At 39.5% G+C, this 23094-nt stretch overlaps 1 protein-coding gene across 1 annotated transcript in view; it reads right to left on the reverse strand.

The window, feature by feature from the left end:
- Positions 1-23094, reverse strand: part of LOC101942787 (connector enhancer of kinase suppressor of ras 2-like) — a 547551-nt gene that overhangs the window by 378386 nt on the left and 146071 nt on the right. Inside the window, exon 2 of the mRNA XM_065556812.1 lies at positions 13280-13443. Coding sequence (XP_065412884.1) covers positions 13280-13443 — 164 coding nt within the window. The remainder of the gene's footprint in view (positions 1-13279; positions 13444-23094) is intronic.

Here is a 23094-nt window from a genome sequence, read left to right on the forward strand (position 1 = left end):
GTTCAATCCCCCACATATTGGGCCAGATCATCAGCATGATAAAACAGCATAGTTCCCTATACTTCATTTTATTTACATCTGCTGATGATCCAATCCAACACTTCTAATTCCACTATTCTCTCCTGCTCACCTTGTTACTTTATAATGTACCATATAATAGTCCTTACTCCACATTCCTTCAATCTCTTCTCTATACTTTTTTGTTTGACCTACTTCTTGTTTATATAGTGATAAACAAGTTGCAAAATTTAGTTCCCAAAATTTTGATTCAGGCTGCTTTTAACAAGGTCTCTCTTAATTGGTTATTAACGAGTTTTCTATTTTTAGGGAGATGGTGTTCTCATCCACACTTTACACCTTTACAGTGTTCAAATACTAGGGTCATGAAGGCTGTATAATAACCTATAAAGCATAGCATAGCTTAGCTCCCAAGTTCTTGGCAGCAATTAAACTGAAACCACAGAACAAAGAGAAGTGTACAATTATAAGAGTGTATTAAGGCAAAAACAGGTGTGACAACTTACATGTAGTATGTAGACATTAAGGCCCCAATCCTGCAATAGGGCTCCAGTAATGTGGACTGCTGCTACCCGTATCTTATATTGTTTCAAAACAAGCACCAGTGAAGTTATGGAGAAATTCCCCTGCAGCTTCTCTTTGGATAAGTTTCCTGTCACCTACCCTTGAAGAGAAGGTCTAACATTTTGTGTGTTTAATGATTCTCACCGGAAGTTGCCAGTAATGATTTAATTTGGATCTTCAGTACCAAAAGCACAGGATTATTGCTTTACCTACAGGATTACCTCTTTTAGCTAGTAGCAGCAGTAGGCTCTTTTCCTTTATATGGACTACCCAATAGAGAGTGGAAGAACACACTTAGCCTGTGTGTTACACATTGAGATTTAGTTAGGAACCCAGTTACTTTCTGTTTCTAATTTCATAGGCTGAGGAAGAACATCAGCATCCCAGTAGATCTAATTAGGCGATATAGTTGGAATTTAACTCTCCCTCACAACTTTATGTGGTATAGCAGGTGGCCTTTCATTCTCCCACCTGTTCCTTGAAGCTACTTGTCTGGTTCATAAGTACTTCCCAAATAGGTGACACTGGAACAGGCCCAAACGCCTTCTGGTCCCAAAGGAGTTGTAAGACCTGGTCACTAAAAAAGTTTAGTGTAATATTTGCTAGTTTGCTTCATGTACCTGGTGCAAAACCCAAAATACATTTCTAGTGATAGCTATTTGTTACTGTATACTCATGTGATGCCTCATACAGAAGATGTACAACACTTTTAACATTACATCCATACAACGCCCATGTCTCAGTGGTATCGTAGTATAGGAGAGTATTGCTGCACTACGCAGATTGATATTTATATGAAGGTGTCATGTTGCTTTCACACGTGTTCAAAAAGCAGGTGCATATTACAAAGCTAGCTTTTTAGTTCTATATTAAAACACTGTTTGTGCAGACATTTCCATGGTGATTAACTTTTGTCACTATGCTGAGCACTATACTATTAATTCTGATATATGGTTTAACATAAGGTTTGATGCTAGTTAGTACATAACTTTGGTTTTGAAACATTTATTTTCAAGCCAAAGTTTACAGAGATAGCAGCAAAATGAGATGTAATTATCTTGCTCTAAGTGGGCTAGAAGTTCACAGTCATCTGCAAAGAGCAATTCTTTAATAAAAGCTTCCAACGCCTTCATTGATTAATGTCTCTTGTCTGCATGAAAGAGTTTGTATGAGAAAAATCTAACCTTTACTCCCAAGAGCAGGTTACAAGTTGCTGAATATAATAGGTCTGCAAAGAAAAGGCCAAATAGAGATTGGAGGATGATGCACCCATTGCTTAATACAATTTGCAATGCTGAAAGAATCAGTCTCTTCAGTTTGCACACACTTGCCCAACTGTATGTTAATGGAGTTGTCAGACACTGCTGGCCATCTGATCCAACCATTCACAGTTTCTCAAAAGCTACAATAAACAAGGATGGTAGATTGTAGCAAAGGCATCTGGCAAGTCAGTAGAGACTATAAGCATTTTTCTATCATTCCCATAATATTCTTGAATAGCAAAAATTCATATCAGTAGTTGTTCATTATGATTAAAGATTGCCCCATAACGCTGGGAGTACGGTGTTTGTGATTTGTCCATGGGTTGACTAAGAACACTTGTCAATATTTTGTTTGCAATTGAGAGAAATGAGATTTCTCTGAAATTACCAGTCACCTTTTGGGCCTTTTTGCTTGAGAATGGCACCTTTGACTGTTGTATTATTGTTTATTGCTCCCAAAACTTGCAGAAGAATTAGATTAGATGGTTTAATCATGATGACACATCGATATTTTTAGCTCTCACCAGGTATTCCCTAAGCCCAAGGAGTCTTACAATTTTTAATGTTGCCATGCCTTATATCTCTTTATCTTTTAGGCATTTATGTAGTACTTTTCCTTGCAACATCTTGCATCAAGTATGTCACCTTTGAAGTGCCACATATTGCCACTTTTGAAAAAAATACAGAGATCAGTGAAGACTCCTACTTTTGAGATGCTCATGTCATAGTTTTTTCCATCTTTCCTGATGCTTATTGGAAACTTAAACCACCCATAATATACAAAAGATCTTAGCCCTGTCTATAAACACATTGCAATGACTCATTTTAAACAGTAGAGAGTTGATCCAGATGCAGATGGTAGGAGCATCTAAACCAGGGATCGGCAACCTTTCAGAAGTGGTGTGCTGAGTCTTCATTTATTCACTCTAATTTAAGGTTTCGCATGCCAGTAATACATTTTAACGTTTTTAGAAGATCTCTTTCTATAAGTCTATAATATATAACTAAACTATTGTTGTATGTAAAGTAAATAAGGATTTTAAAATGTTTAAGAAGCTTCATTTAAAATTAAATTAAAATGCAGAGCCCCCTGGACCAGTGGCCAGGACCCCGGCAGTATGAGTGCCCCTGAAAATCAGCTCGCGTGCCACCTTCTGCACGTCTGCCATAGGTTGCCTACCCCTGATCTAAACACTTATTTTATAACCGTGGGTCATCTGAAGTTCTTCATAGTTTTCACTATTTCCTTGAGCTACTAATAATTTGGATTCCTGATGTTATTACTAGGTTGAAAAGGTCATGTATCAAGCAGGACTACTACAGTATATACCTTACTCAATGTGCAATATTGGTTAAATAAAAGTGCTTCTGGTAGAAGAGGTTAATAAGCAGCATTTTTCATACGTTAACAAAAATGGCCCTTCTCTAACAATACACGTGTATCTTACAATGTTTAGTGTTCATCCTTCAAACACTGAATGCTTTGAAAATATTTTATACAGAAACCACATTAGCTTATACATATTTTCAAAACCTCGGATTAGTGATTCTTTTAATCTAAATTAAAATTCCTTCCTGATCATAAACAGAGTTCTGACTGCACAAAGAATAAGAGTATGAGATTATAAAACTTTATTTTTCCATGGCACTATTATCTATAAAGCAGCCCACATAAATTAAAATAAGTAATGTACATAATAGGAATTCCTTGCTGTCCTCCACAGCACTGGTGAAAATATTCCATGCAACAATTAGATACGCATCCAGTGTTGACCAATAAAAAGTTAATTTGATAATTTGAAGATTTTAGGCCACATCTTGTCCAATACAAATAAATCTCTGTAAATATATGGCACCAAATTCTGCTCTAGTCTATACACTGCTGTGCAGACCCATTGATTGTGATAGGGAGGTGGGGAATAGTGAAGAAAGTCAGGGAATTTCATCCTTGTCTCTGCTTCCTTCCCAACTGTGCCTCCGTCCAGGTTTCCTGACTCTAAATATTCATTTAAGTCCTTCCCGGATAATATATTTGTTCTCTTCTCTGCTGCAGTCCACACCTCCTCCAACTCTCATCTCCTCCTCTCCCATTGTGTCTGCCCACTGCAGTCAGATGGCAACAAACTTACAGACAATGGATTCCTCTGTCCATGCCGCTTGATTGAGAGAGAGGAGCATGTAGCTTACAGAAACTCTTTACCCTGCAGCATCTTTCTGTAGAGGTTAAGAGGTTTTCTTTTCTTTGGTAACAGCTCCATGAAATTACATAGGATATAATGATATTAACTAAGGTTTATAAAAACAGAGAGAAGATGGGGGTGGGCAATAAGATGGGGGCAATCTTTGCCATAGGGGCTTATCTGTTGGGGGCGAGGCTGGGCTCACGTAGCCTAGTGGGGCTGTCAGTCTATTCTTGGTGCCCAGGAGTCTGGAAAAAAAAAACCCATTCCTTAACTACCAAGTCCATCAGGAGGGAACCCAGGCCACCCACTCCACTGGGTGGCAGCTCAGGGCCCTCGAGCTAGATAAGCAGGGTCATGGTTCTTCATCTCTGACAATGCCCTGAACTTCTTCCTATCTTCCCCTGGATATCTGCAGGATGGAAAAAGTTAAAAGAAGTGTTTTCAACATTTAGTTTCTGTGGTTGTGGTAGGGTTTGGCTCTTTCCTTGACCGTAGATAACTGCGGCCATTAAAGGATGTTGAAAAAAATCTTTAATGGCCCACAGCTGGGTGGATTGTTACCAGTACCGGTGAAAATTTGGATTTGATTTCCTCAATGCACAGCAGATTATTTAAGAAAGAATTACACAAGCAGTAAGAGGTTATATAATACATCTACCTAATAAGCCTCAATTCCCCAAGTGTAAACCCTCAGTAACTATGTTGGCCTTACACAGTATCTTGATTGGCAAACAAAGCACGCATAGCTACCAGTCCTAGAGAGAGAGACTTCTTTTCTTCTCTTCCCCTCTCAAGTACTTGGTTTGTCAAATGTCCCCGGAAGCAGTGACTTGGTTACCCTGAGGCCCTCTGTCTTACAGCATCATAGACCTCTTTAGTTGTTAATTGGGGAACTAACTCACTCTGTTTAGCATATATACCTCTTGTTTTCAAAGGAGTCACATGTCCCAGAAATATGCCCGGGGGGCATTTCATTACTGTTTTTTTCTAATTAATATTTTAGAAGGGACTGCAAAACAGAGACCAAAGATCAGTCAATGTTTACCCTCTCATCAATCATTCACTTGAGCTCTTAGCGTGGTGTCATCCAAAAGGGTCATTTTGATCCAAGTCAGTCTGTGCCAAGCTCACTGATGACATGTTTTTGCGTTTTCTTTACTTGGTGAGCTGGTTATCGGCTGATATGTTTCAAAGTTTCATATTGAAAACACGCACAGAGATAGAATCTCAATTAATCATTTAAGTGCAATCTCAGCACTCTCAGTAAATTTCCATATCAACTACCTGATACTAAGAGAATCCTGTTCCCAGAATCCTCTAGTAAATTCAGAGGTACCAAGCCATACCAAACTCATGTTCACCACATTCATTCATATCAATTACAGTAATTCATAATAATTTGGCACGTCCGAAGAGAGTACGTTCATAATCTTAAGGTTAAAGTGTGATCCACTCTGATTCTGAAAGGTCTACTGTTCAGCTTGATTCATTTGAAAATGTTTTCTGGGGACTGCCTGTACATGTATACTGACAAACTCCCGGATGAGGAAATGTCACTTTGTTTCTTCACATCATGTTTCATAAGGAGATGTTTGACTAGGTAGGTCACACAGAAATGCAATTGATTTTTTCCCATGTGTCAGAAAAGAGTCAACAATATCCTTGAATTCAGTCAACAGAAAGTAACATTTCTGTTCCCTCTTTATATCTTAATGTAAGAAAGGGAAGTAGCTTTTAAATGATTTAATGAATTTTCTTACTGAAACCCATCCATGCAGCCATATGAATGAGAAACGTGTACTGTGAAACACATTAAAATATTGATGCTTAACACTACATGAGCTTCAGAAGCCAAAAGTCTCCATTATACACACAGAAAATAATACAAAACTTACATGTTAGGAGGCAGATCCCCAGTTAGCTGCAATTCTGACAATTCACATCAGTTGAGGATCTGCCCCTAGAAGGTTGATCACCCAGCTACCTAATATCTTCATCCTTTTCCAACAGGAATTTATAGTATTGCTGAAGTTTTAATATTCAGAATTTCAGTTTGGAATTGTGTGTTTTGTCTTCCTTCATAACACAATGTCATTTTTATTTTGCTAAAGTGGATTTTATTTAATCTAACATCCTCCCTCTGCAGCTGTAGAATTTTACAGTAAGACTGTGATTTTTTTAAAGTGATGGACAAACCTGAAAAGATGCAGTCAGATGAGTATCCCAAAGTTTGGATGTTTCTCCACTATTTAATCAATCGTGTCTGAGCCCTTTTAGCTGAGAAATCAGGTCAAAACTACTCTGAGAAATAACCTCTTGTGCTTCCTTTTACTTCTTCTGCTTAAAGCCAAAGCTGGGAAACAGGCAGGAGAAAATGATAGTTCAGTAAGCTGCATCAAACACCAGAAATCTTTTGTTTAAGCAGGAGTAGGAAAGCTAAAAGTACACTGGGCCTGGAACAATGAAAATGTCCCCCCTCCCCTTTCTCCCAGACTCAGAAGTGGGTGGGGGAGGTGGGATGTCTGGGCCAGCAGGGTAAAGAAAACCCTTGTCTCCATTAAATTGTACACACCACTCCCCACCTTGTGGGCATTCAGTGCTCTTGTGGTCTTGTGGAGCTGGGTCTCCGGGCTGATTGGTGGGACAAACGGGTGTAGCAAAGCCTGGTGGCCCCTGTACACTTAATGGGATTATTTATAACCCTTTTGCCAGCCCTGGGAACCATTGTGCAAAGGAAGAAAAGCTTCCACTTCAGGATTAAGGATGGACCAAGCCTTTTGGGCTTTGCTCTGGGCATCGTGCTAGTTGCCTTTTGAGGCCAGGAAGGAATTTTTCCTCACTACCAGATTGGCCTAGACACTGTGGCATTTTGGCCTTACTCCTGGGTCACTATCGGTAAATTAGGTTGTCAAGTTCACTTTTTTCACAACTCTTATTGATCAATTACCTGCACTGGGCATCAGCAGAGTCCAGTTACCTGATAAACTGGAATTGGAAGCATATTAGAGGACGACATCTCCTGAAGAAGGTGAGAATGGGGTTGGAGCCCCTAATGATTGATACAGTGGAAAGACAACCTTCTCTTCCCCATCCATTACCACTCTGATGAGGCAGGGTGGTGGGATCTCAGAAATGGTGCTGAAACCAGGTGGAACATATTACAATAGGATGCCCTGCACTGTATGAATTATTGGCAGATAGTTGCCAGATGTGTTGCTTAATAAAATTGCTGCCTAATTAAACCATACTCTTGATGTCTTGTCTTTTTTTCCCCCTGTAGTGTTCAGGACAAATTCAACTCCACTTATTAGGAGAGTTGACAGTATCTGCTATGCATAGCACCACATCACAGTAACAGTTTTCACTTCATAAGTTGTTATCTCAACCTACTAGATTTCACTGCTAGTGTTATTTCCAAGTATTTATATCAAGTAGTCTGTAGTGCATTTTGTAACCCACATATAAAAGGTATTAAATGTGAACAAGAGATTTTAATCAATAAGAAGCTTCTACTGTAATTGTTGCCATGTTAACATATGAAGCTTGACATTGCAAGAAAGTTATTGGGAATCAAATCTGTTCACTTATGAGATCATGATTCAAAATTTGGATCTAGCATGATTGACTGACTCTTTTTATGCAGATCACTGGATCTTTTTATGCAGTCTGCTTGGCACTCAGCTGATTTCATAACTCAGTACAATCCAATACAAATATAGATACATGATGAGAAGTTTACATTTGTCAGTCCTATCTTAACCCCCCTAAAATTATACACTGGACGAAAAATACTAAAATGAAATTCATGTAGCATTTTATTCAACAATGAGAATGCAGGCCTATCAGCCAATCATGTGAAAAAGTCAGTGGGAGGGAAAACTTAACCTGGACTTTCTGATACATTCCCCCCAAGGGCAAACCCCGCAAGAGCCCTGTACATGTTCTGATTCTCCCAAATTTTCAAAGAAATAAGCAGATTTGAGACCACCCATGCAAAGTGCCAGCCCCCCATGGGGTTTCCCTCTTTCTACGGGCAACATGGCTCACACAAGAGCACTACTGTCATTTTCTCGGCAATCTTCAAGGAGTCTTTGTATCTCCTCCATCTCCAAGGAGGATAGCAGCTGAGCATATGATGTTAATGCTGCGATGAGCAATCATAACTTCCAGTGGAAAATGTAGCATGGATTTCCTAAAATATACTGTAGAATACAGTAGAAGCTGCCCAGCTCAATACTCTCATCCCTCTGACCTGAAACTCTACAAAGCTCTTACTGCAGTGTTTAAAACAGAGACGTTCTGTCATTTTGATGAAGTGAGGACAAAGTTGCTCCAGGCCATCTCCCTCTGGAGCTTTTGATGAAGTTTCCATTTTTTTCTTCCCTTCCTACTTTAAACTAGAAAAGGCTAACAGTGTATACAAAATTCAGAAAAAAATTGGAGGATGTCGAATTAAGACTAGAAACATTAATAACACTGGTCTACAATTTTTGAGAAGTCGTCTGCTTCAGAGATAAAATGTGCTATTTATTATGTATTTTGATGTGCTGAATTCAAATATGACAATTAAGACAACTGATTGGCTACTGTTTCTAAGATATTTAAGTTTTTACATTTTATGTCTATGTATATTGTGTAGATAGTAGAGTTTTAAACATACATTGTAAACCTAGGTCTTTTCATGTGTTTATGGTTGCTTTACATGATAATATTTCACCTGTCCTGTTTATGTAACACTTTAAAAATCAGCAAAAGGGTCATATAAATAAAATTTATTATGAAACAAAAGGCAAAAAACTATTATGTACATAGTTTAGTCCTATTCAGGGTCTACTCGGCGCTTCTTGGCTTGTCTCTTGTATTCATTAAATGGAGCATCTCTTGTCACTGTCCAGCAATAGTCTGCAAGCATTGATGGGCTCCATTTGCCCTGATAGCGTTTCTCCATTGTTGCAATGTCCTGGTGAAATCGCTCGCCGTGCTCGTCGCTCACTGCTCCACAGTTCGGTGGAAAAAAATCTAGATAAGAGTTCAAAAAAATGTATCTTTAGTGACATGCTGCAACCAAGGCTTTTGTATGCCTTGAGGAGGTTTTCCACCAACAACCTGTAGTTGTCTGCCTTGTTGTTTCCGAGAAAATTTATTGCCACTAACTGGAAGGCTTTCCATGCTGTCTTTTCCTTGCCACGCAGTGCATGGTCAAATGCATCATCTCGAAGAAGTTCATGAATCTGAGGACCAACAAAGACACCTTCCTTTATCTTAGCTTCACTTAACCTTGGTAATTTTCCATGGAGGGTTTATCAATGGCCTTGACAAAGTTCTTCATCAGACCCAGCTTGATGTGTAAGGGTGGTAACAAAATCTTCCTTGATTCACCAAGTGGTGGATGCTGAACACCTTTCCTCCCAGGCTCCAATGACTATCAGAGTGGCCAATCTTTCTTGATGTAGTGGGAATCTCTTGCACAACTATCCCATTCGCAGAGAAAACAGCAGTACTTTGTGTATCCAGTCTGCAGACCAAACAAGAGAGCAACAACCTTCAAATCGCCACAAAGCTGCCACTGATGTTGGTCATAGTTTGTGCACCTCAAAAGTTGTTTCATGTTGTCATAGTTTTCCTTCATATGGACTGCATGACCAACTGGAACTGATGGCAAAACATTGCCATTATGCAGTAAAACAGCTTTAAGACTCGTCTTCCATGAATCAATGAACAGTCTCCACTCATCTGGATCGTGAACGATGTTGAGGGCTGCCATCACACCATCTATTGCACACATATATTGCAGGCTACAAGATCACCTTCCATGAAGAAGAATGGGACAAGATCCTTTTGATGGTCATGGAACATGGAAACCCTAAAATCACCTGCCAGGAGGTTCCACTGCTGTAGTCTGGAGCCCAACAGCTCTGCCTTACTCTTGGGTAGTTCCAAATCCCTGACAAGGTCATTCAGTTCACCTTGTGTTAGGAGGTGTGGTTCAGAGGAGGAGGATGGGAGAAAATGTGGGTGCTGTGACATTGATGGTTCAGGACCAGAAGTTTCATCCTCTTCCTCATCTGACTCAAGTGAGAATGATTCTGGTGCATCAGGAACCGGCAGTCCTTCTCCGTGGGGTACTGGGCATATAGCTGATGGAATGTTTGGATAACGCCCAGTCCACTTTTTCTTCTTTGACACACCTTTCCCAACTGGAGGTACCATGCAGAAGTAACAATTGCTGGTATGATCTGTTGGCTCTCTCCAAATCATTGGCACTTCAAAAGACATAGATTTCCTTTTCCTGTTCAACCACTGGCGAAGATTTGTTGCACAAGTGTTGCAGCATATGTGTGGGTCGCACCTCTTGTCCTGATCTCCAATTTTGCAGCCAAAATCAAGGTGATAGGCTTTCTTAACCATAGTGGTTATACTGCGCTTTTGTGATGCAAAAGTCACTTCACCACAAACATAGCAGAAGTTATCTGCACTGTTCACACAAGTACGAGGCATCTCTGCTCACTTTGGCTAAACAGAAATGTGTCCCTTTGCAAAATCAAACACTGACAAATAAGAGAGCACAACACTGTCTGATTTCTAGAGCTGATATAGGGCAATTTGTTCAGCAGAGTGATGTAAGCTTCGTTATGATTGCATCATCCGTGACTTCTAGGAATAACATGATGCAATTCATATCATATATGACGCAATACCAGCTTCAGATTGCATCATTCATTCTTTTGCCTAAAAAGCAAGTATTGTCCAAACCCAGTCATAGATTTATTCATAGATCCAGGCAAAGCTGTATTTTAGTCATTTCTGGTTTAAATTGAGATCCCTTCCCTTTATAACTCACTTATCCTCTGCCATTCCCAAGTCAAGGGTCGTATATACTGACCCAATAACATATCTTGAAAACTAGAGCCAATCAACAATTTTAAGCATCACTTTCATTCTCAGTGACCCAGAGTTAGTAAAGTTTGACTACATTTATTTCAGAAGCATTTTGGCTGTAGAGCAGTGTAATGAGAGCACACATTATGCAATACCAAAGTCCCTGGCTCCTACTTCCTCCTCCCATCATCTCCTTCTCAAACAACCCCTCTACTTCCAACAACTTGCCTTATTCCAGTTAGCACAAAGATGATCTCTTGTCCAAATGAATTCAGGAATGGGAGGTGAGCTGTGTGATTACTCATTTAGCTCATGGACTAGTATTACTGTTCTTTGACTGGATAACATAATATCTAAATACTACATCTGTCTCTGCCCCTACAGTTTTATTTTGTGATTAAACTAATCTCAGATACCGGTCCAAATGATTTTTCCATACAAATAAACCTTAACTTCCCAAAATGTTCACCAAAAAAAGTTAATTAAAAGGATTACGACCATAATCAAAGCAAAATTCTGTATGTTCGTTAATGTTTTTCTTACAGCTACTCCCAGTATGTTCAACTTGCTCCCAATATGATTCATATTAATAAAATTTAAGACCAGAAGGGACCATTATGATAATCTAATCTGACCTCCTGCATGACAGAGGCCATAGAACCTCACCACACATAATACAACTAGATTGTAATCACATGCACATCCAATCAATCATTTATGTTTATCCCTTGAAATGAGATCTAAGATAGAAACAACATGGAGAAATTCTAATACTTTCTGTGTCCTGTAAATGTAAATGAACTTAGCGATTGGCTGAACAAGAAGTAGGACTGAGTGGACTTGCAGGCTCTGAAGTTTTACTTTTTTTCTCCAGTGCAGTTATGTAAAAAAATAATTATACATTTGTAAGTTGCACTTTCATGATAAAGTGATTGCACTACAGTACTATGCGGTGAATTGAAAAATACTATTTTTTGGTCTCTTTTAAAATGCAAATATTTTTAATACAAATAATAATATAAAGTGAGCACTGTACTTTGTATTCTATATTGTAGTTGAAATCAATATATTTGAAAATGTAGAAAACACCCAAATATTTAAATAAAATGGTACAGTATTCTATTATTAACAGTGGAATTAAAACTGCAATTAATCCTGATTAATTTTTTAATCGTTTGATAGCCCTAATGAAAATATTTTAATAGCACCATCCAGTGCTGCCAGAATCACCTATTGAATGGAGTACAGTCTTTACTGTAATGAAGAATATCAGCAAGATGTCTAGGACACTTGTCATCAAGACTACAGTGTCTTGGCATTTTATGAGGCTATACATATTGAAAAAATCTTGCACTGGCATACCTTTCTTCAGCTTTACACCACCACATCCAGCCTTGATAAGTACCGAAGTGACACTTCTATCAAAAAACAGTTGTTGCTTTCTGTATATGAGGTGCTACATAGCCAAAAATTTGAAGCCTGGGCTCCCAAACTATTCATCACATATAAAACATCCCCCTCTTTTTAATTACAATTTATACTCTCTTGTATCCAAGTCCCTCTGCCTCTGAGCCTTACCTGGACAACTTCAGACAACATTTGGTGGTGGTGGTGGTGTTTTTTTAAGATTGGTGCCATCACATTTAATTTTATCAACTGGTAGGAGGCATTTTAAGAGAAAAAAGTACAGTACATTACTGGCACCCAGACAACTTGAACAGGGCGTACGTAACTCAGTAACTTTTCACCAGCCAGAAAATAAGTTTGCTTCTAAACTTGACTCTTCTGCACATTAAAACTGTGCTACTACAAAGCTAGCAAACTGATCACATGGTGTCAGTATTTAATGTTTAGGGTAAAGTCTATTGTGATTTTTGCAAAAATGGTTTAAAATTAATTTTAAAATCATCTTCCAGTCTAATTAACACATCCTCCACAATTTCTGCATTAACTCCTTGAGTGCTGGCATGCCTTGCACATGCAGGAACTATATGGTTTACTGTACTATGGTAAAGTTCAGTGGAATGTGAGGGCATATGGTATACAATCATTGGGCCATAAGGATGCCAGTGCTGATCATGCACGGCATATGAATACGACACTCAAGAAGCTAAAGGAGAAGACAAAGACAATCTATGGAAAAAGACTAAAAATAATATTAACGTTTTCAGAAGGAAAATGGTTAATTCAGCTGTACTTACAGAAGCATCTGCAAATACATCCTATTTTGAAGCAAGAAGGAACAATATTTAAGTAAGGCAGGAATTGGTGAAGGTGCTGTATTTCATGCAGTCTTCATTATCTTAGCTTTGGTTAGGAGATGCATAAACCTATATTATTAAAATGAATGTCCCCAAAAAACAGCCTACTTACCAATGCACAGAGCAGATCAACTGCTTCTAAGATCAATTCTTGGTGTCCAATGCGAGTGACTCCCAGTTCTTCAAGTTCCTGATGAGTGATGTGCAACAGCTGTTCTCCATTGATTTTTTCCCTTTCAAAATTTTTAATGTATTGTTGGAGGCAGTCATCAAGGCCTAGTTTAAAAAAAAAAGCATGTTCAGAGAATGATGGCTAAGGATGTCAAATCTGTAATTCAGTCAATGTACAAATTTTCTTTGGTGCTGAGAAACACTACAGTTTTCAGATTTTTAAGGTTGAAAGTGCTTTATAAATCTAAGGTGATTAGTTGACCCTGCAGCATGGTGAATACCAGCTGACAATATGGTTTTTCAGCCAATAATACTTCACCATTTTAATTTTATTTAGATATAATTGAAAAATATCCATCGTGGGCTATGGGCACCTTAGCCCAAAATTAAAATGACCATCAAATCAAAAGGAAAAAGCAGCAGCTACGCCTAACTTACAAACGAGAAAATGACCAAATAACAAATTAAGCTCAGAAATTATTCCTTTCCTCCATTAAACATCATTTTTATAGGATCTTTGTGTCTTAGTAAGCAGATGGGCAATGTAACATGCCCTGAAGGTCGAACTATTTCTTTTCCAAATGATGGAAAAGCATTTCCAAAATGGAGGGCCCTTTATGGAGGACACTTTGCCAGAAATTCTCTCTTATGAACCAACAGAGCTCCAGTTCAATGCTGCTGCTGACTGTTTCTGTCTCAGTATGACATAGGGAGAGTCAGTCTCACCCAAAGGCACTTGGGGTACATGGATAAAAATCAACAATTTAAATTCTAATGGAAACCAATAACAACATCACAGTATTAAAAATAGTATTTGCCATTTCTATTACATTACTCCCAGAAGTATAATTTTCAATTATAATAATGCTATTAAAGAAAACATGTAACATTTGGAGGAAATGCTGTCTGAAGGTAGGCCTTCAGAGATCTAACAGGCTATCCAAAGACTAAGCCAAATCAGAGGCATATCCTTCCTGGGATCTCTTTTCTAAGGCTCTCTAATAGTTTGCACTTGAATCGTCTTTCTGTTCCTGAGACGGTGTTAGGAAGAACCCCATCATGCATACTCAGCCTATACAACAGTGTCACTATCTGCGGTGTACAGAAATGCTTTAAAGTTCAACAGACTCATTTACCAGAACTCCAGTAGCAACACTTAAATGTTAAGGTCTCTGCCAAAGACCTAGATTCTTTAATTACACAAATACTTAAGAAAATATACGTGCCTAGAATTATGATGTTTCCATTCCAAATTCAGAGTTCATCTAGCAAGAGTAATGGATTTAGTAGTAGCCATGGTATTCTAAAGCCTATACCAGCAAGAAATGAATAACTGAATCTAAGCATAAATACCTCTCAATCCTCCAAAAACTGTTTCACAGCAACATGTGCTTTAAATTTGAGGCCAGGACAGCTGTTGTGCATATGTAAAATGTTCGGAATCTAAATCAGACCTATTTCTCATCTAGTGAAAGTTCAAGTATCAGAGTTGCCTCAAGGCCTGGACTTAGAATACGGCCAGATGGAATGGTACACTGACATTGGCCTACATTTCCCCCATGTTAGACAAATTTTTTATTTTTGTTTTTTTTGCCAAAGTCCACAAAACAATTTCAACCAGCAGAGTTTACCATAGATCTCTCCAGTAAGTTGAGAGGATGTTTGCTTCTCATGCCTTCCTCCTACAATGGAACAGGCAGGGTCAAAACCCATCAATCCTGTCAGTACAAAAAACCCCAGCAGGTCCTGGGCATCTAAGGAAGACAAAATATCTTTCTGCATTACCCTCCAGATCCCATAGAATCCACAGAAGCATGGTTCTAAGTAGAAGAGGAAAATCACTGACAAAAATCAAGGAGGACTATATGAAGGTGAGAAAATAAACATATATAAATAGTGGCTGAAAAAGCATAGTAACAAATATGAGTCATTATCTGTCATTGTAGAAATGCTTTGAACTCTCTCACTCACACAATATAAAATAAATAAAGAAGTTACAGGAGGCTTCAGTTCCATGATGTATCATGCAAAGGGATGCAAAACTAACTACCATGCTTTTGGGTATCATTTTTTTAGATGCCCCTTTTTTTCCATAAACAACAAACTAATCTTTTAAGCAAGTGGTTTTATTTTAGAAATCAGAAGATGCAGTTTGGCAATGATAAACAGAGACATGCATTTCTCTGCGGCAGGACAGGCGTGCTAAATAGAATGATGAATACAGTTCTTTATGAACCTCCTAGAATGCTTCCAGCAATTGATTTCTGTCCATTAGTCTATTAATCAGTAAACCCCTTTCAAATAATAGCTCTAATTAAATGTAGTAAACTCTAGTTCATATTTCCAGATTTTTACCATGCACCACATGTATCTTAATACTTATTAGCATAAAACATTGTTGTAAGGTGTGATATAATACCAAGACATTACCAAATATCAGGGTAAGTTGACTTACCAAGAGACATTTCCCCTGAAATCACATCACCATTTGCTCAGAATTTACAAACAAAAGTTATAATCTAGAGGGATCTTCTATTGAAAATATTAGTAGAAATCTGAAGTTTAAATCTAGCTCTCCATATCTCCTTTCAGCAAAAACAGCTCATGTTCTCCATTGTTTCCCAACATACATTGGTTTCACATACAGTATCATACCAGATCATAGTGTACTATTTTATTAGCAAATAAAAATGTGACCTCATCCAGACTTATAGCAAAAGGAATCTGCAAAGTCAACATGCAAGACTAATTATACACCAGGCCTCCTAAATTAATTAAAAAAAATCAGGCCAGAAATCTATACGTGCATGCAGACAATTGCAGAATTAGAGGCTCAGTCCGAACCAAGGGTGCAAAACAGCAGTATGGCTTATATGTTAATCTTATACCTGGAGAGACTTCCATAAATAAACAGAAAAGCTACTGCTCCTCCTAAAATGAAAAACCCTAATCCAAACTAGGACAACCTGCAGACACTTGTCAAAATCCTTATATTTATTGAATTACCGATAAGAGACAACAACTTCCACTAAAAGTAATCTTCAAAGCAACGTGATTTAGTTGGGGTTGGTCTTGTTTTGAGCAGGGGGTTGGACTAGATGACCACCTGAGGTCTCTTCCAACCCTAATCTCCTATGATTCTATGTCTATTTGTCACATTCTGAGGTTCAATCCAGACTAATGAGAGATTGTGACACTTCCTGCCCTATAACCTTGGGTGCCTTAAATGTTCTGCTGCTGTGGTTCACAGCCTGGACACCAACAGCCAGTAAACAAGCATGCAGTCCCCTGAGCATCTGCATGCTTTGCAGCTCTGATTCAGCGCTCAGACCCCAGCAACTGCCTACAACAGATTCATTCTAGTTTATTGCCCAGTTACCTTATGCAGGGGTGACCCCAAACACACTCCCAGTCCCATATTTCCCCAAAACCATCTGCCCTAAAGCATCCAGCCCTTTCCTGGTACACTTAGAGAAATTATTAACTTTGCTGTTTCCTTTAAAGTAACAGTACATCAACAGTTTACCACCTCACTGGAGTTAACTAACACTTCATTCTAATCAAAGCAGTGGATTGATTTAGAGTAAGAAGTAAAACAAGTTTATTAAACAAAAGTTATAGGTTAAGTAATACCAAGCAGAAGGAATAAAGGTCAGAAAGTATTACAAACAAACCAAAGTAGGAATATGCTTTTAAGAATAAAATGTAATTTCAGCCAATTACAATCTTTGCCTAAGCAGATTTCTTGCTTATAATCAATGTCCAGAGACTTCAATCTCCCTTGGCTGAAGGACCCATCCTTCTGTGACCTCAAGAGCTCTGGCCTCTTTCGTTTTTGAAAAGCATCTCTCTCAAAGTTCATTGAGCCTGCTGCAAGAGGAAGGCTTCCTGCGGGTGCCATCTCCATCCCCAGTGGAGATTGTTAAGTCACCACCTTTCCCCACTTGCTCTCTTGGTGGCTTTGTTTACCCTACCTGTATTAATCATTGTCTCTGCCTGATGACCAGGCTAGTCAGACAAGCAAATACTCATTCCTTTGTGACCTGGACATGCTGACTGTAGCTACCTTTCATGGCTCTGTTTATCATCTATGTAAACTGCAATCCCATTGTCACTTGTCAAACCAGCTTCATTTGTACTCAAGAGCTGGGCAGACCTGTTATCTACTTCAAAACATTATAAGAGAACATCTATAACTCCACATATAGTATTAATACATATATTTCACAATGATACTAATCACCAGTGTGTCATTAGTTTTCCAATGATATATTACAGGGCATATTTTAAATACAGATCATGAAACCAATGAATTGGTGTACACTGGTCAAGACAGCTGAAATTCATTGCCAGAAAGCAGGGAGCCCCTTGCCCTCTGGCCTTGGGATGCTGTTATGGTCACATTATTTTAATCGTATGTGATTGAGTCTACTCACACTACAGAGTGAGGAAAGAGGAAAGTTAGAAACAAACGTACTATTTTTGAAGTGCAAAAACAAAGTAGTCAAGAATTGACTACCTTTCAGATCTTAGATAAAAAAAAATATATTTTGATGCTAAAAGGCTTCCAGTTCAATCCCCTCTGGCAGCTATATTGTCTGTATATGTGTAGCCAGAGTTCATAATCAAAGACTGAAAATAGCATGGAGATCTGATGTCCAAAATTCATGAAATAATGAAAATAAATTTGCTATGTGGAAAACCTCAGTATTGATGCCAAAATGGTTATTACATACATTTATAATTTATTCTGATAATGTTAGGTCATTACAAACTTGCTTGCACCTTCACTGAATGAGATACAAGTATTTTCGTATGCAGTATGCTTAGAGGATAACATGTTTGTTATTAAAAGAAATGTTCAGGCTAATTTAAAGGAACTGCTAGGAAATTTGCTTCTTTGTCATCTAGGTACAGACTTCAAGTGTCAAAGGGAGATAACACTATATTTATTACCCCAAAGAATGTTTAGCAGGCTCTGAAATGCAGTTTGTAACTTGTACTTTGCTTTAACATTATATATGATTTTCTTTTATGCTGTTTTGAAAGGCGTATATAAATATTAGTTATTGTAACTGTGCTTTGGATGGATATTGGATAGGAACTGCAAGTTGTAAATGTTATAAACTGTAGATTATAAATATAAAAACCAGTTGCTCAAAGAGCAGGCAACCAATATGATTGCCTTATCAAAACTGAAGACACAGTAGTCTGGTTAAGACTTCACAAAATATTTATGTTTTAGAAAGAAGTCCTGACTTAAAAAAAAAAAAAGTAAGGATGCTCTGTTTAGTACAAAGAGGAACGTAGAGATGTTATCAGAAGTAATAAAACTATGTTGTAAAAATGGTCTTTTTTGACCCCCTTTTGCAAGAAAAGAGTCTTTGGTAAACATACTCAAAAAGGTGCTAAAATATTTCCCTATTGAAAGTAAATTTTTATAAATATTCTAAAATCTTCATTTAACAAAAATACATATAAATGAGAAATATTTTAGAAAAAGCCTTTGTTTATTCCCTAAGGCTTGGTCTACACTACCCCCCCTAATTCGAACTAAGGTACGCAACTTCAGCTACGTGAATAACGTAGCTGAAGTTCGAAGTACCTTATTTCGAATTAGTTGAAACTTACCTTGGTCCACACTCGGCAGGCAGGCTCCCCCGTCGACTCCGCGGTACTCCTCTCGGCGAGCTGGAGTACCGCAGTCGACGGCGAGCACTTCCGGGTTCGACTTATCGCGTCCAGACTAGACGCGATAAGTCGAACCCAGAAGTTCGATTTCCAGCCGTCGAACTTGCCGGTAAGTGTAGCCAAGGCCTAAGTGTTTAAAAGGTCACACCAACTTCTTTTGAGATGTATATTTGCAAATGTTATCCAAATGCAAAGCTTCTAATATAATAACTTCCTAATATCATTGCTATATAAGTGAAAAGATGCTTTATGTACTAACATGGAATTGAATAACCTTGCTAGATTAGTTACCAATACCAGAAGCCGTTTGTGTATAAAATTATTGACATTTAATAGGGGAATGAATGAGGGCTTGTCTTCACTACCCGCCTGGATTGGTGGGTAGAAATCGATCTCTCGGGGATCGAATTATCGCGTCTCGTCGGGACGCGACAATCGATCCCTGAATCGACGCGCGTACTCCACCAGCACAGGTAGGAGTAAGTGCCGTTCATGGGGGAGCCGTGGCGGTTGATTTGCCGCCGTCCTCACAGTGGGGTAAGTTGGCTCAGATACGTTGAATTCAGCTACGCTATTCACGTAGCTGAATTTGCGTATCTTAAATCGATCCCTCCCCCCCCCCCCAGTGTAGACCTAGCCTTAACATAAGCAGTTTCCTTACCAAACACAGAAAGACAAGAATCACCTCTCAAGGATTGTTAAAAATAAAACAAACTTCCAAGGACTCTTTAAAGTTAAATAGTTCTTAGAGTTTTTAAACCTAAAAAGACTAATTTGAGTGTTGGAAAAATCTTTATATAAGGATGCTTAGACTTACCGGAAGCAGAATTTCAGCTGCTATTAAACCCTGATGAAACTAAAGGGATGTCTCAGAAAATGGACTGAAGAGAAGAAAAAGTTAAAACCCCATCCTTAAAAATGCTCTGAAAATTTGGTCCGATCTACTCCACCAAGTTCGGTCAATGTATTTTGCTTTGCATTGGTTTGTTTGTTCATGTGTCTACAGTAAAATTTGTCTCCTACCCATATAAGCACCCTGCTGCAGTGGCACAGTAACACCACCTCCCCGAACAGTGCTAAGCCATGGTTGATATGCTAGGGTCGACACAGTGCAACTGTAGATACTGTGTGTTATGAATTGACCCTAACTGTCCTCCAATAGTTAGCTGTCCAACAGTACCTGACAATGACTGCTCTGGTCACAATTCTGAACTCCACCGCCCACGGTCATATAGCCCAGAAAAGCTTCCCTCCTTTAAAGCCCTCGTGTTTTTCTGATGCCTTTTCCTGATTGCCTAGCTTAGCAAGCACATTTAGCAACTCTCCCTTGTTGTGTGCAACTGCCCAACCAACCATGCTGACTACAAGCTTTAGACATTCTCTTACCTGGAGCAGACAGGAGATGTTGGATCTCCTCAGCCTGTGGGGAGAAGAGGCTGCCCAGTTATGGCTATGGACCAGTCATAGGAGCAGGGTCATCTATGAAAAGATTACCCAGGGGATGCAGGGGAAGGGATATGACAGGCATCAATCAACAGCAGCAGCGTGTGAAAGTGAAGACCTGCTACTTTTACAGTGAGATGTATGCTGGCGGAGACCCCACCAGCACCCTGAAGACCATTGCAGATACCTCAGTGGAACCCAAGATGGAGACCCCTGCCATGAACAGTGAGGAGGAGGGACATGCAGTGGAGTGCGGGAAGGTCCAGCTATGCCTGAAGCCAGGATCTGTTTGAGACTCCAAAGCAGTCTAACCACTCCCCATTAATGGCCCTAAACACTTGCATGACAACAGCCCCTACTGTGGATTTTTCAACTCCAAAGTCATTTCCCACTGATATTAGCAACCTGGTGTTGCAAGCTTTCACTGTATGATCACCACTGATCTCTCAGCTATCAATCCAGCTCTCATTCTGGTGTCCATGAGCTGGAGGGCTAGTGTGAGCTCGGCACACAGATCCAGGAATGTGGCCTTTCACATCCAAAGGTTCTGCAGCCACTGCTCATCATCCAACCTCCATTATGATGCAATCCCACCAATCAGTACTTGACTTTTGGGCCCCAAAGTGGCACGCCACCATCTGCAGCTGCTTCCTGATTGTCACCAACAACCTTGAATTGTTTTTCACTAGGTCCCTCAGCAACCTATCCTTGAAGAAAGCATCATGGCCCCCCATTGTTGTGGCTCTCCAAACACCAGAAGATTGTTCATCCCATGTTTGCAATGTTCATGACAATAGAGCAGAGCTGTGCAAGCGCCATGCTTCTGTCAGAGATGGCAGACAGTGTGCAATTTTTAAAAAAGGCATGAAAATTATGAGATACAGATGGCATTATGGGATGGAGAAAGTTGTATGATGGGTGTGATGGGTTTCTTCCTCCCCCCCCCCGGGGTGCCACCTGATGTACTGGGGTACCACTGAGCCCGCCTGTTCCACCAGCCTGGGCTCCCTTACCCTGTCCTGCTGAGCCAGCCCCTCAAGCCTCCTCCAGCACACACACAGCTAGGGAAACACCCAGTTGCAGAAAGACACAGACACGGACATCAGCTCTGCATGGGAAGGCTCAGCTAGGGAATTGCCCAGCACTCAAGTGCACACCCCTTCTGGAGTGTAAACCCAAAATTGTATTGTTTTGCACTGCACAAAGAACTGTACAGCGCAAGTTCATAAAATTCGCTCCCTCCCTCCATGGGGAGGAAGATATGCAGCTTTTTGCCCCCCAGTTATGGATTCCACAAACTGGTTTCAGAGAATACAAAAACAAGTTTATTAACTACAAAAGATAGATTTTACATGATTATAAGGGTTAGCAAACAGATCAAAGCAGATTACCCAGCAAATGAAACAAACAAACAAACACTAAAGAAATTGGTTACAAGCAGTAATTTCTCACCCTAAATGTCGTTTTAGGCAGATTGCAGAGTTTCTTCAAGGCAAGCTGCTCTTGCTTGCAGCTTAAAACTCCAGGTATTTCTTTCACAGGCCAGACGCCTTCCCAGCCTGGGCTCAGCTCTTCTTTTGCCCATCTATAAAGTGTTTTAGTATTGGTGATGCACTGAAACAGGATTAACTATTATTCAAGTCCCACAGAGGGACTTAGGCCTTGTAAGGCTGAGGAGGAGTTCCATAAACACTGGGCTAAAAGTTTAAGGGAGACCACCTCCACTCCCCTGCCACACACACACACCCTCACCATTTTGTGTGAAATTAGGCATGCTTTGAGTATGCTTATCGGATTGGGCCCTGCAGGTAAAATAGACAGGGAAATGCCTATCTTTACCTGGTCTAAGGATCACATTGGGGTTGGGCATGAGATAGGCTCCCAGGTGCTTAAACTGAGGCAGCAATGCCAATTCCCAGAGGCAGAAACTTAGGCAACTGTGGGACTTCATCTGGGGAAATGTAGGCACTGAAGGATTTTAGACACCTCCAGAGTAAGCTAGCAGTTTAAGTGGGGGTCCGAAAACATCAGTGGTGCCTAAATTTTGGACTTGGGGATCTAATTCCCACTGTAGGTGCCTAAGTCCTTTGGTGGATCTGAGCCTTTGGTCTGAACCTTACCAAGAGACGAGTCCCCCACCAGAGGCAGTCCCGCTCTCAGAAGTGTAATCTGTGTTAAAAGCTCTCCTCGGAGAAGCATCCAGAAGAGACGGTGACTGTGGTAACCATTATCGCTTGTTTGTGTTCTGCTTTATTTCATATTGTCTTTTCCTTTCTTTAATTGAGTAGTCATAGTTAACTTTTTTTTCCAATCACAGTGTCCCCATGGCAAAGACCCCCATGTGACTAAAATAGTGGGAGTCATGTTCCTAAATTGACATTGAGATAGTTATTCAGATTTGGGATACCGTGTCTTGTTTCTCTAGACAACACATTTTTACTATTTTTTTAGAATAAAAAATACTAAACTTGAAACACACCTTTGTACCCCATATTGCCTAAGAGTAGAATTTCACCAGTGACCCCCCACACCCCATTTTGATGGAGCTGGGAGAGGGTAGGGGGTAAAATGGCCAGGAATATGCTCTAGGAGCAGAGCTCTCATCTATCTTCTCCTTCATAG

The sequence above is a fragment of the Chrysemys picta genome, chromosome 9, assembly GCF_011386835.1.
Source record: "Chrysemys picta bellii isolate R12L10 chromosome 9, ASM1138683v2, whole genome shotgun sequence".
NCBI classification, from domain to species: Eukaryota; Metazoa; Chordata; order Testudines; family Emydidae; genus Chrysemys; species Chrysemys picta.